General features: G+C 32.7%; 1 protein-coding gene across 1 annotated transcript in view; it reads left to right on the top strand.

The window, feature by feature from the left end:
* LOC136979006 (importin subunit alpha-3-like) overlaps positions 1–12,115 on the top strand; it is a 57,409-nt gene extending 45,294 nt beyond the window's left edge. Inside the window, 4 exon segments of the mRNA XM_067274884.1 lie at positions 1,673–1,777; positions 2,019–2,253; positions 2,336–2,427; positions 9,677–12,115. Coding sequence (XP_067130985.1) covers positions 1,673–1,777; positions 2,019–2,253; positions 2,336–2,427; positions 9,677–9,772 — 528 coding nt within the window. The 3' untranslated portion in view covers positions 9,773–12,115.
* Positions 12,116–12,938: the final 823 nt, after the last annotated feature.

Here is a 12,938-nt window from a genome sequence, read left to right as displayed (position 1 = left end):
TCTGTGTTTTCTTCTCTGGTATCTTTTTTCACTACGCTTTCTTGGTTCGTTTTACTGCTTGTATGGAGGTGCCGGTTATATAACTTTTTTACGATGTTTACTGTAACCGTGTTCTTCTGCTATTTTATTGATAAACGCTAATTCCTGTTGTAGAGCCTCGTTTGTGGAAGAGTGCGTGTAGGCTCTTTCTACTAAAGCCCTAAATGCAACTATTTTATAGGAGTAGGGGTCACAGGAGTTGAAGGGGATGTACGATGGTATAGTCGTGGGTTTTCTATAGACCCCAGTCTGTACTATCCTTTTTTCAATCCTTATTTCGATATCCAAGAAGTGGATTATTTCAGGACTGTGCTGCTCCATTTCCAGTTGTAGGCCATAGGGGTTGTCGTTCATGGCCGTTTTAAACTGCTTTAGGTCCGGCATCGATTTCCAGAGGATAATAATGTGTTCTATGTACCTTCCAGGCAAAAGTGATCCGCACCACCCAACATCAAGAACATCTGAGAACTGTGGAAAAGAGAGAAATTTATAAGGCCGATCGCACAACAACATGCATCAATTTCAAAAAAGAAATGAATCTCTCCACTGCTTGGCAATTTTTATTGGAAGAAAGGTTGTAAATCGGTAAACGTCACACGTAATTATCATAGGATGCGCGCATCATTTTCTCAACGGAATAAAAGAAATTTAAATGTTTAGAACGGCATGCGGTTGCCGCATGTACTCGATCGTTTAAATAAGGAACACGTTCCATTTATTTATGATGTTCGATTATCGAATCCAGTTCCAGAAAAAAGAATTGGCCTGAGGAAGAGCCCAGGAGGGGCAGTGAAAACGTTTGCCATTTTGGAAAATATTTCACGCTGGTTATCGGTTTTAGAAGGTATTTAATTTTTTTGTTTATACAACCCAGTGTGGGAAAAGCATTAAAAAAAGATTTATTTTTATGTACAAATTAAATCACATATAACAAATATGAACTAATAAAAGATAATAGAAATAATAATGATGAACACCAAACATTTGTATTTCTCAGATTCTCAATTGTATACCTACTTTTGCACTCCCCGTATAACCTACAATATACAGGTATTTCTTGTACTCCAAGAAGTGGAATCAGATGAAGCAAGTTGACTTTTGCAAAGATAAAATAGGGATGCAATCCCAAAAAGTATGTAAAATTTAGAAAGAAACTTATTTTTTCATTAGTACTTTAATCTGATTATAAATCTACACAAGAACCAAATCTTGATTATTTTTGGAAGGATTTTTCTCTTGCTGTTTTTGAGGTCTTGGGTTAATGGATTGATGATTTTCAAACATATTGAAGATTGTGTGGTTGTAAAATCAGACCTGTTATAATTTTAAAAAAATTAAGACAAATTTATTATTTAGAATGCTTTTGATCCAGCAACTGAGGAAGACCGAATGCTACAAATGCTTGTTTGATGACAGAACAGTAAGTAAATGGAAGTGAAAGTTGATTGAATTCCAAATCTGTTTTGATTGTTGAAATTGTATTACAGCAAAATTGCTTAATTTAAGATCACTTTTAATAAGAGATACCTGTATATATTTGACAGATAATATGTACTGTAGACATGAATATAAAATGGTAATTTTATCTATATTAAAGACTATTACAAATTATTTCTTTAAATTCTAATTTCAGGAAGCAGTCTGGTTTTTGTCAAATATAACAGCTGGCAATCAACAGCAGGTTCAGGCTGTTATTGATGCTGGATTAATTCCAATGATCATACATCACTTAAGTAGAGTAAGTTTTTCAATAGTTTTTTTGAAAGTTATATACATATTCTTATTCTTTGCTTTCTATTGATTTACTTTGTTGTAAAAGTCATACATTAAAACATTTTTAGTTTACACAATACATCACTTTTTTGCACAATTTTTTTAAAAATACATATAAACTGATAAACTATTTTCTGATTTTTTTTTTCTGTATGTGAAAAAATTATTTCTAATTAATTAAACAATCTGTTAATCATTGTTTTCAGGGTGAATTTCAGACTCAAAAAGAAGCTGCCTGGGCAATTAGTAACTTGACAATCAGTGGAACTAAAGCCCAAGTGGCATACTTAGTGAACGAAAGAGTCATTGCACCTCTATGTAATCTTTTGTCGGTGAGGGACCCTCAAGTAGTTCAGGTCGTGCTTGATGGCATCAATAATATTCTTAAAACGGCCGGTTCTCAGTTCTATGCTATTACCAATCAAATCGAAGAGTGTGGTGGTAAGATCATATTATGTTGACTTGGTCTATTGGTATTCTTAAATAATTTTTTGTCACTAATGATTTTTATGGATTACCTTAGGTTTGGATAAAATTGAAGCTTTACAGAATCATGAAAATGAAGATATCTACAAATTGGCTTATGAAATTATAGATCAGTATTTCTCTGATGATGTAAGTAAATATTAAAATTATTCAACCATAACAAATAAGAGTTTTTTACACTATTTTCAGCTTTAATAATTTAAAATGGTTTAGAATATTTACTTTTTTATTCAAATATGCCATTTTAGAAAAGTTACTACTTTTTAATATTATAATTGTAAATATAATAGATTCTGCTTATTGTAGTATATTGTCATAATCAGTTGTTTAATATCTTCGAAATTAGTATTGTTTCAAAAATACAAATATTACTCATTGTAGTACCAGTTATAGTTGTCATTATCCTTAAGTGTTTCCCTTTAGCCTCAGCATATTGCTGATAATGAACAATTGTTAACAGAATAATAGCTATTAATCAAATTGGAGACAAGTCTGCCCAAGAGGGACCACCATTTATTTTGCGTTTCAGACTAAAAACATACACATAAAGAAAAAGAATAATACCTATATTTAATTACAGTAATTCTTACCTCAGTTATAAACTGAATGGAATGAATAATAATAATTGTAAACTATAAAAGGACATGTTAAAACTATAGATTTTCATATCACAATCATCAAATCCATAACTTATACTAATTTAGTCTAACTGACCAACATCATTGAGAGGCTGTAAGAAATTATTGGATTGAGTAATACATTGCATTTTTGCATTTTTTATGTTCACCTTAAACATTTTATTCAGCTTACGAAAACGAACAGTTATATATGATCCATTTTGTTGTATCACTGGTTGCCATGTACTCAGTTCGTCTTCTGAAAGTCTTCTGATTTTGAGGCAATATATTCTGCAATAGCATTTTTGACTTCATCAATTTGACCAAACTTTTGCCTATCTAAATAATTCTGTAAAGATCTAAACAAATAATAATCTGAATACAAAACTTCACAATGAAATTCTCTTATTTTTCCTAGGGTTAATTTGGTAACTTGTGGTCTTACATTGTCATGATGCAGTATAATGGTCTTGTGATTTACTTGTACTGGTCTTTTGTCCTTTAATGTTTTGCTTAAACAGTAATTATTCACAATATGTGTTAGCATTTATGGTTTGGTTTGGATTCCCTTTACTATTCCCTTCACATCCCACAATATGCACATTAATTTTTTTAAGGGGATGTCCACTTTTTGGTGTGGATATTGAGGACTCTGTTGGATTTAGCCATGATCATTTCCATTGAATATTAGTGTATAATATCCATTTTTCATCTCCAGTAATTTCTTGACCTAAAAATGGATTTTTCTTTTGATGATTGAATAATAATTCAGCAGTAGTCAATCATTGTGTGAGATCAGTTTTTGTTAACTTGTGGAGAACCAACACATCTAACTTAGGAATTTTAACATGGTTTCATACACGATTTTTGGCTTATATTTAATTTTGTAACCAATTCTCTTGTTGCAGTTCTTTGATTAGCTTCAACCAGATTCAACCAATTGGCTCATCATCTTTCAAGTTAAAATCTTTCTTTTGGAACTTAGCAAAACAAAACTGTGCTTTTCTCACCTTTAAAGTGTCAGTGCCATAAACTTTGTAAATTTCTAATGTTGTGTTATTTGCATTTAAACCTTTTCAGAAGCAAAAAAGCAAAATATGTTTCAGATGGATGTCTTCTACTTCTATTTCAGAGAACTAAAATGTTCACGAAGTAAAATTAAAACTATTCAAATGAGTTTAACAGACTGGTACAATGTCCCCTTACTTAAACTCCAAAAGTCACATTTCTTTGTGAAAACTGACCTCTATTGTAAAATGTTTAATTGGGTAATAAAAAAACAGAATGACAAATTACTCAACCCAATATTATTGGTGTTGGCAATTTCCCAAAGTGATTACAATAACTGTATTCTTTTGTAAATTGCAATTTAAATTAAGATATTTTTACTCACTTTGTTGATTATGGTTAGGTTAAACTGTTGAAGTAGTGTTCAAAGATCCTGAAGGAACACCTGAGTAACACTTCCAAAACAGATATACCTTGGGTAACGTCGTTTGTCAAAAAATATATATACAGTGGTACCTCGTATAACGTACGCCTCGAATAAAGGACGCTGTGAACAACGGACTTTCTGCTTGGCCATTACGTGACTCAAGCAACGGACTGGCTGCGAACAACAGACTTTCCGGCATAATTGGTGACTGCTCCATGGGTGCGTTTTTTAATAGCGGTCGCTCTGCGTCTCCGCTACTACGGGAGTGTGCTGCTGTTTGTAGGCATTTAGGAACGACGGTGAAAGAAAGAAAGATGGCGACGCCCGCACTATCGATAGTATCGTGATGGAGGAATCTATAATTCTAAACTATGAGCTTTAAAAGGCAAAAGAAGGGTCCCAATTTAACCATAAAATGGATTATTTGTTGAAAGAGCATTCAAAATAGCCTTTAAAAAAAATTCGTAAAGACACTTACATCACCGCATGTGCTAACTCGCGCTTTCACGATTTCTAAATTCTCATTCATAAAACCACATAATGGGCCCAGAAACGAAAGTATCTTAGCCACGGAGGATGCCGTGTTGCTTTCCACCGTAAATTACAGCTACAAGCAGCCGTTTTTGCCGTTTGACGGCACGCACTTCCACCGGAATTTAGGAACGCATTCCACAGGAATTTTTTAACGGATGTCGCTTGTGCAGAGTTACGCGGAGGAATAATAGAACGCACCTCATGTTCATTTTTTTATGATACAGTACGGTTATTTTATGCTGCGGAACGAATTAGATGTTTTAACATGTATTTCTATGGGAAAATGCGTTTCGTATAACGGACGTGCACCTGGAACGGATTAAGTACGTTATACGAGGTACCACTGTATATGAAAAAATAAAAATCAAGTTTAAATCATTTTATTCGATTTTGTCTGTCTGCCACCAATACTGAAGTCGTAATATCACTAGAAAAGCATTAGAAGTACATAAAACCATGTTACTATAGAATAAATAAGAACAAAAGTATATAAAATCATATTAAAATACATACATTTACAGTAAATGTTAATACTGTACTTCATAAATCCTAGAGAATGAAATAAGAAAACATCTGTGACTCTGTGTTGTCTTATTTAGCAGTCTTTATTGGTAAATTTAACATAAATCAGTTTATTTTCTACTATTGCAAAATAATTTTAATAACTGTATTTGTTATTTAACCTTACAAAATCATTTTAATAACTGTATTTGTTATTTAACCTTACAAAATCATTTTATTTTATGATGTCTTAGAGCAAACCACATTAACAAATAGAGTCCACCATGTACAGTACTGTAAACATGTACATTTACAAGTATGTACATACTGTACATGTATTTATACATTTAGGTAAATTTTAGTTTTTAATATAGTACAAAAAAAGGTAATTTGTTTGTAAGCTGAAAATAGATTCCTATTAACCATATATTATTAAAAATGCATTAGTAAATAAAATACAGAACTGGGAATGCTTATTTGTGGTTTAGCCTAGTGACAAGTAAATTCAACTTAAGTTGCCTTTCCTGGAACCAATTACCGACATAAGGTGAGGTATACCTGTAATTAAAATTATTTACACACAAAATGTAAACAACAAAATTATCACTTACTTGCTAGATTTTAAACATTTATACGAAACTTTGCTTTTACTGTAAAGTGTTTTGTATAAATTATCATAAATACTTCATAAGTGTGTGTTATGACAGTTTTCCCTCCTGTTCAAAGTTATTGATATGCCAATTTTAGAAATAAAATTAAAAGTATGTTTTTTCAACTTATAAAGTGCTTTTGTTGTTATTATACAGTAGAATCTTGCTAATCCGGCCATTCCTTGCACAGAGGAGTGCCAGATTAGTGAGTATGTAGGACTAAAGGCAATGAATGACATGGCCTGTTGCCCTTCTGTACCAATTCTTTTTGGAACTGTATTTTGTTGTTGTTAAATTATGCACAAGGATACAGTAATTGAAAGTTCAATTCTTTATTATTTTAAGTTATAAACTGGTAACATTACTAGTTTATAACTTTTTTAAACACGTCTCTTTTTTATTTATGTTTACTATTTTTTAATGTATAGTTGAGAGGCTGTATTAATAAGATTATATTATACAGCAGGGATGGCTAACACGTAGACCGCGGTCGACTGGTCAACCGCAAAGGTTTTGAAAGCAGCCTGTGAAGCTAAAGTTGAACAATTTGCTTTCACTTAAATTAATGTTTAAAAATCTTAATTCGATAATTTATTCTTACAATAATAGACTGTCTGTGCAACGTACCCATACTGTTTGTATTTATCCCGATGAACAATGCAAATGAATGTTAACTTTTAAATTAATTGTAGTCGCAACACATGCGCATAATAAATGGCAGTTGCATAAAATGGTGCAAAATCATGTGTCAGACAGTAACATGACAGCCCCTGGCTTCAATCCACTTGTTACTCCTTGTTTGTGCATTTGTATTTATTTTCAATTGTAGTTTGTTTTATTTATTCATACAGTGAACAGAAGCAGGTATGTTAGTTTATTAATTATTGTTTTAAATGATATTAATATTTAACCCTATTATTTTAGAATGAATAAACAAAGTACAGGCCAGAAAAAATAAAAACTTCTTATTTATTTATCAATCAAATTGAAGACAAGTCTGCCCAAGAGGGACCACCATTTATTTTGCGCTCCAGACTAAAAACATACACATATGGCGACAGGCCTTCCTTTTTAGGCTTCATGTCGCCAAAGGTAAAAAAGTCCTTTAAAAAACACAAACATCCAGTTAAAACTAGGAGTCGGTGACGCACAGACGTCTTACTCTTTAACCATCCAGCCAGTAGGTGTTTCCGCTTTTTTATCTGCTGGAACAAGCGCTGGAAAATGCAAATTTTAAAGCTGCACCCTGGCGTCGGTATTTTAAAATTTCTTTTCTATTTATTTATCGTTATTAATTATTTATTAAAATATCTATGAAAAATTTGAAAAATCCTAAAATTGTTTGCCCATATTCATAGTCGCCTGCAGACTATATTTTACCGAAAAAGTAGCCCCTAAGGCAGTGGTTTCCAACCTTTTTGTACCTGCGCCCCCTTAATTTTTCTAACAATCTAATTTCATAAATACTCAACTGATATTATAATTTATTTAATGGGCTACAAAATAATATACAATATTATGTAAAAATATACATAAAAAAATAATTATTTATTATAAGAAATAATAATTTTAAATGTACTAAAAATAATGTACTATTATAACAGTTACGAAATTTACCTCAATATTAATTTAGAAGTTACCAAAGCGAAGTGTTTCATTCTATATATCAACGTGGTTATCGCAAGCACTACTAACGAACTAATTCTGTTCATAGACAACAGAAAAAAAAAAACAGATGCTTCTGTTTACTGAAGTTTGGCGCGAGTAAGCACGAGAATACCTGGGATGTTCCGAGTGCTTGTCTTTTGTTTCCTCGCCCCGCTGGCGCTCGGCTCCAAACGCGAAAGCAAGATGTTTTCGTTCCAGCAAGATTATGGATGGCTGTTTTAGCATTTGTACCTGAAAAATTCGCGGCGAGGATTGTGGATTACGTATACCTATTTTGCTGATTCATTTTTTTGACACCTATTCGACTTTTTTGGTTTGTATTCGAAAATGATATTTTGGAAACTGCTGCATGCCTTCCTTGCAACAGTCTCGCGGCCCCCTAGGGGGTGCGCCCCACAGGTTGGAAACCACTGCCCTAAGGGATAAAAGTTTCGCCACACCTCTTATACAGTAAGACCCTGCTTAATACAGGGGATGTGTTTCTGGACGACAAAGCGCTAAACGAAACAGTGTTAAACGAGGTCATTTTAACAGAGTAAATAGGGAAAGGGGAACATGCAATTAAAAATAAACAGATTTTACTTTAATTTTAAATTATTTTTATATTAATTTGCATAATAAATGTATGCACACAGAAATATGAAGTTCATTTTTTGTGATGAAGGTTCTAACTCTTTTGAAAGTCTTATTTGTGATAAAGTCGTGTAGTTTCATTTGTCACTGTTTTCTTTCTTTAAGCAAACATCAGTAGCAGAAGATCGCATCCAAAACGCTTCATTATGCTTTTGCACTTCTTTCAAAATCTGGATTGTTTGCTACAGTTTAATCAATGATTTTGGTTATCATTCCCAAACTTTTACTAAGGAAATCTGTAGAGAAAATTCTTTGGGTTTTTCATTTTCAGAATCACTATTTTCCAGTTCTACAGGAATATCTCATTTTGCCAGTTCTTGAAGGTTGTTGTTGGCAAGGCTCTCACTAGAAACCTGCAGTAACTCCTCAATATCCTGCTTGTCTACATTTCTTAGTCCTGCTGTATCGATTAGGTTGACCAAATTGTCAACCTAATGACGCAGCAATAGACTCTTCTTGTCAAGAATTCTTGGATATCTTCAGCCATAACTTCTTCCACACTTAGTTCATGCATTTATCAGTTAATTCTTGCCAGGTGAAGTTGATATTGCCTATGGCATCCGTGACGATATATTTTTTCCAAAATTGCACCAAACAGAGATTTAGACTACGACGAATTGCCATCTTTTGCCGATCGGTTTGCGTTTGCGAATAATCGTATTATAAACGAATCGACGAAATGCCGTGATAATTTGAATCGGCATAAATTTTGAGCTTTTTTTAGGCTCGAGCAGACTTTGTTATATCGAATCGGCATTAATCGAGACAGCATTAAGCAGGGTCTAACTGTACATTGATCGAACAAAAAGTTCATTTTGTGAGTAGCAGACACTGAGAACTTTGCAACTGATTTATTTATATGGAATTTTTAAATGTTGTGTCTCAAATCCATAGTTAATAGAGATTCATTCAAGAGTCACATGTTTCTCATGGTATGTATTAAGTTGACTCACATCACAAAGGCTTCTTTGCATAAAAACTTTTTACTTGATTACCCAGTATTTGCTCCATCATTAAGAATTAATATTTTAGAACTGAATATCAATGTTACTTCAAGTTGTATTCAAAATAATAATGTTATATGTAATTTGTTTTCTGTAATTTAAGAATTAGTCATCAATTCATTAATGTAACATGGTAAACTAACAATTTCAATAACTTCAGAATAAAAAGATAATAATTAAAAGTAAGTCAGTTCTCTGAATTTTTCTACATTAAAACATTAATTCAAATGAATGAGTAAATTATAATATAGCATATTTTGTAGTTTGGCAGATCTCATTTTACTGTCTCAAGTATTTGATAAATTTAAAATAAAGTGATGTATTTTTTATTTACAGGTAGACGAAGATCCTAATCTTATGCCACAGACATCGGATCAAGGATATCAATTCGATCCAAATGCTTCTATACCTACCGACGGCTTCAAGTTTTAAATTGCTACGTTTAAATAAGCAAAAATAAAGACTGAAGTTTTGTTGTAGTGACGAGACGAAAGACTGCAACATTACAAACACCTTGTATAGTGCTATTTTAGGAAGGTTTCTTAAACCCCTATAAGACTTTTTATTAAAGAATTGATGGCAAAGTGTAAAGGTATCAGCAGTTAAAGAAAAAGTATCTTATTGTGCGATTAATTTCAACTTGTAGTGTTAGCATGCTAATGTTTAATTCACTAAAAAGTAAGTTGATCTTTTGGGTGTAATATTCAACAAAACTAGATATTTCGATGATAACAAAAAAGTTTAAATGATGTTTACAATAATTTATGAATTTTATTTGAATCTTTCACCATAAAGCAGTTACCTAATATGATTTAGAAACTTTTAAACTTTAATTATGCTTTTAAAATGTCTAATTGTGAGTATTTACGATAACTTTTTTGATTTTTGCTGCGCTCATCAGTTGGTCAGAAGAGGTTTTCGGCTAATTGCATTTGTATTCTAAACGTATCGCATCGGTAATCACCTTAAACTCTCTTTAGGAAAAAGAATATTAAAAATATAAAGAACGATTCGTCGTGCAAATGTTCCAGTCGGGGTCTTTACTTAAAGACAAGTTGGCAATTCCATGCATTGTTATGAAATTCCCGTCCACCTAACTTACTTTTTGCAACTTCCTCAGAAAAGTGCATGCATTTTTTAACTGGAAAGCCTTACTATAATTTAAGTGCCAAAAATTTATTTACAAAACGAGAAAAAGGACGACAAGTGGAATATTTGCCGATTTAAAAAAAATGGCAAAATTAAACAATGCATGTCCGAAAACTCCATATCTCGACATACATATGTCATTGATAAACCAAAGCAGTGCATTCAAATATTGCACAAAAGGGATTAAAGCCCAAAAAAACAAAAAAAATGAAAATCTCCAAAAAAAGAAATTTCAACATTTTGCATTTTTATTCATATATTTCATTGTGTAATTAAAAAATGTTGAAATTCTCTTAGTTGCTTGTTATATACACAAGATAATTTTTTGTTCTCTTTACTTCCAAATCAGAGGACATGAATTTGTAGCATGTCACAATCATGAAAATATTTATATTTAGAAATATTTTGATCATTAGATTTGTTTGAATAATTATTATTTTTTTAATATTTAAGTAATTTTGTTAACATAAACGAGCGTGTTAACCGTACACGAAATAAACAAATTTGTTTATTCCGACGTCTAATTTTATAAATTCCGAACTCGGCAAAAGAGGCATCATTCGATCAATCGTCGACTCTTGCATTTCGTGCAAATTTTATTTATTTTTTAGGAATTTGTGATTTTTTTAAATATTGGAATTACTTTATACAAACATTCCTATAGTATGAATTTGAAACCAAATACTCAAATATGTGCAAGAATTAATTTGTTATCTAAAAATGTGTACAAATTATTTATGTGTTATTTTCGCGTTTCTGTGTAAAAAGACAAAGGAATATTAGAAACAAGAGTACAGTTCATGTCCTCTGTTACCTCGTGGCAAAACGTATCGTCGGAACAAAGCACGACGGCTTTCGGACGCCACGTACCAACGGAGGTGCTTCCGCGGCACCGGAACGGCGGACGGCGGCTCCGCCGCACCCGAAAGACGGGGACGGCCGGGCCGTCGATCCACCCGGCCACGCGCGCAAAAGCGTAAAATTAAATCGACTGCCTCCGCACGCACACGCTCGGTCTGGATCTGCCACCTTTAGTGCTTCGTTGCAGTTTTGCCTTAAGGAATTTAATTGCCAACATTTCGAAACAAAGCCAAGTCGGCATGTCTGTAATTACAGTCGGTGTCCATTTAAAATGTCTATTCCAATCGATGGGTGTTGCACTGTCTCTTCAGAAATATGGTGATAGTGATCCGTAGTAAAGACAGAGCTAGCTGGTTTATCAGAACAGTTGTTCTATGTATTATATCAACCAATAAAACAAAATAGGCTGGATGTAAATAGAAAACAAACACAAATTTTGATTAATAGAAAAGTCATTTTTTTTCTTTAGTATTGTAAAATTTGATTATTATTATTATATTATTATTATTAATTATTATTATTATTATTATTATTCCAAGAGAATTTTTCTCCTACAGAATTAGTGTTAAAATTGAGCTTGTATCTGTTGCTTCTTTCGAGACAAACGAGCTCCTGTAAAAAAATAAATCATGATTTTTATACTGACTTATAAGAGTGTTAACCAGCACTCAAGGTTTAAAAGGTGTTTACTGTTGTAAACTAAAATCTTGGTGTATGGCTAAATAAAATTTGGATCTCAGTTACTTGATTCCAAAATTTTCTGCATTTGTATTTTGTTTTTTGCTCAAAGTCTATAAGAAAGAACAAACACGTCAATATAATATCCGTAAGACTTCTTGGAACTAAGATACGACACTATTTCCAGCAATTTTCCCCCAAAAAAACAGAAAAGACTAATCGTGTTTAGTGTGATTACACCACAACGCACCCACTTACATTAATAATAATATCCTTAGAAAATCAAACTGAAATTGTATCGGTATTCATTATTATCTGTGATATTTGACATAGATCCACGTGTATATCCTATGTATTTTATTGACTTCCATTCGCGAGTACCTTGTCCACTCGCTGCGCTGTTTGTGGACAAGGTACTCGCATATAGTTGTAATTTAGGTGGTGCCACGACCGACATCACGGCTAAATAAAAGCTAAATATTGTGCAAACTTGATAGTGCTACAGAAAATACTAATAGAACATAATGGCATATCTCCAGACCATAGATAAAATTTCTGTAGAATACTAGGATTTTAGTGATGACACAAGAGTCGTTAACCGACGATCTTTTTACGGAATGGAAATGCTGTGCCATCGAAATGGTATGCGAGGACGTGTTAATTGTGAATGAGGGACAGCGTAAGAACCTGGAGGAAATGAAAACTGCAGTCTCGTTATATCACAACCAAGATGTGGAGTGAACAAAATACCTTTGGGTATTTGGTCTGGAGTTTCGTTGTCTTGTCCCTGTACATTATACTTCTCCCGATAACGAGCTGGTCATGCCTGTCATCGAAGTCTGTTATGTAGAAAATTTTGCTCCAAAAGTCGAACTTCTCTCGGAACTGTATATCTGTACGGGTACGCGTG

Source organism: Centruroides vittatus, unplaced genomic scaffold, assembly GCF_030686945.1.
Source record: "Centruroides vittatus isolate TY-2023 unplaced genomic scaffold, ASM3068694v2 contig_566, whole genome shotgun sequence".
In the NCBI taxonomy this organism is placed as follows: domain Eukaryota; kingdom Metazoa; phylum Arthropoda; class Arachnida; order Scorpiones; family Buthidae; genus Centruroides; species Centruroides vittatus.
Note: the sequence above shows the minus strand (reverse complement) of the source record. Positions and strands in the feature narration are given on the sequence as shown.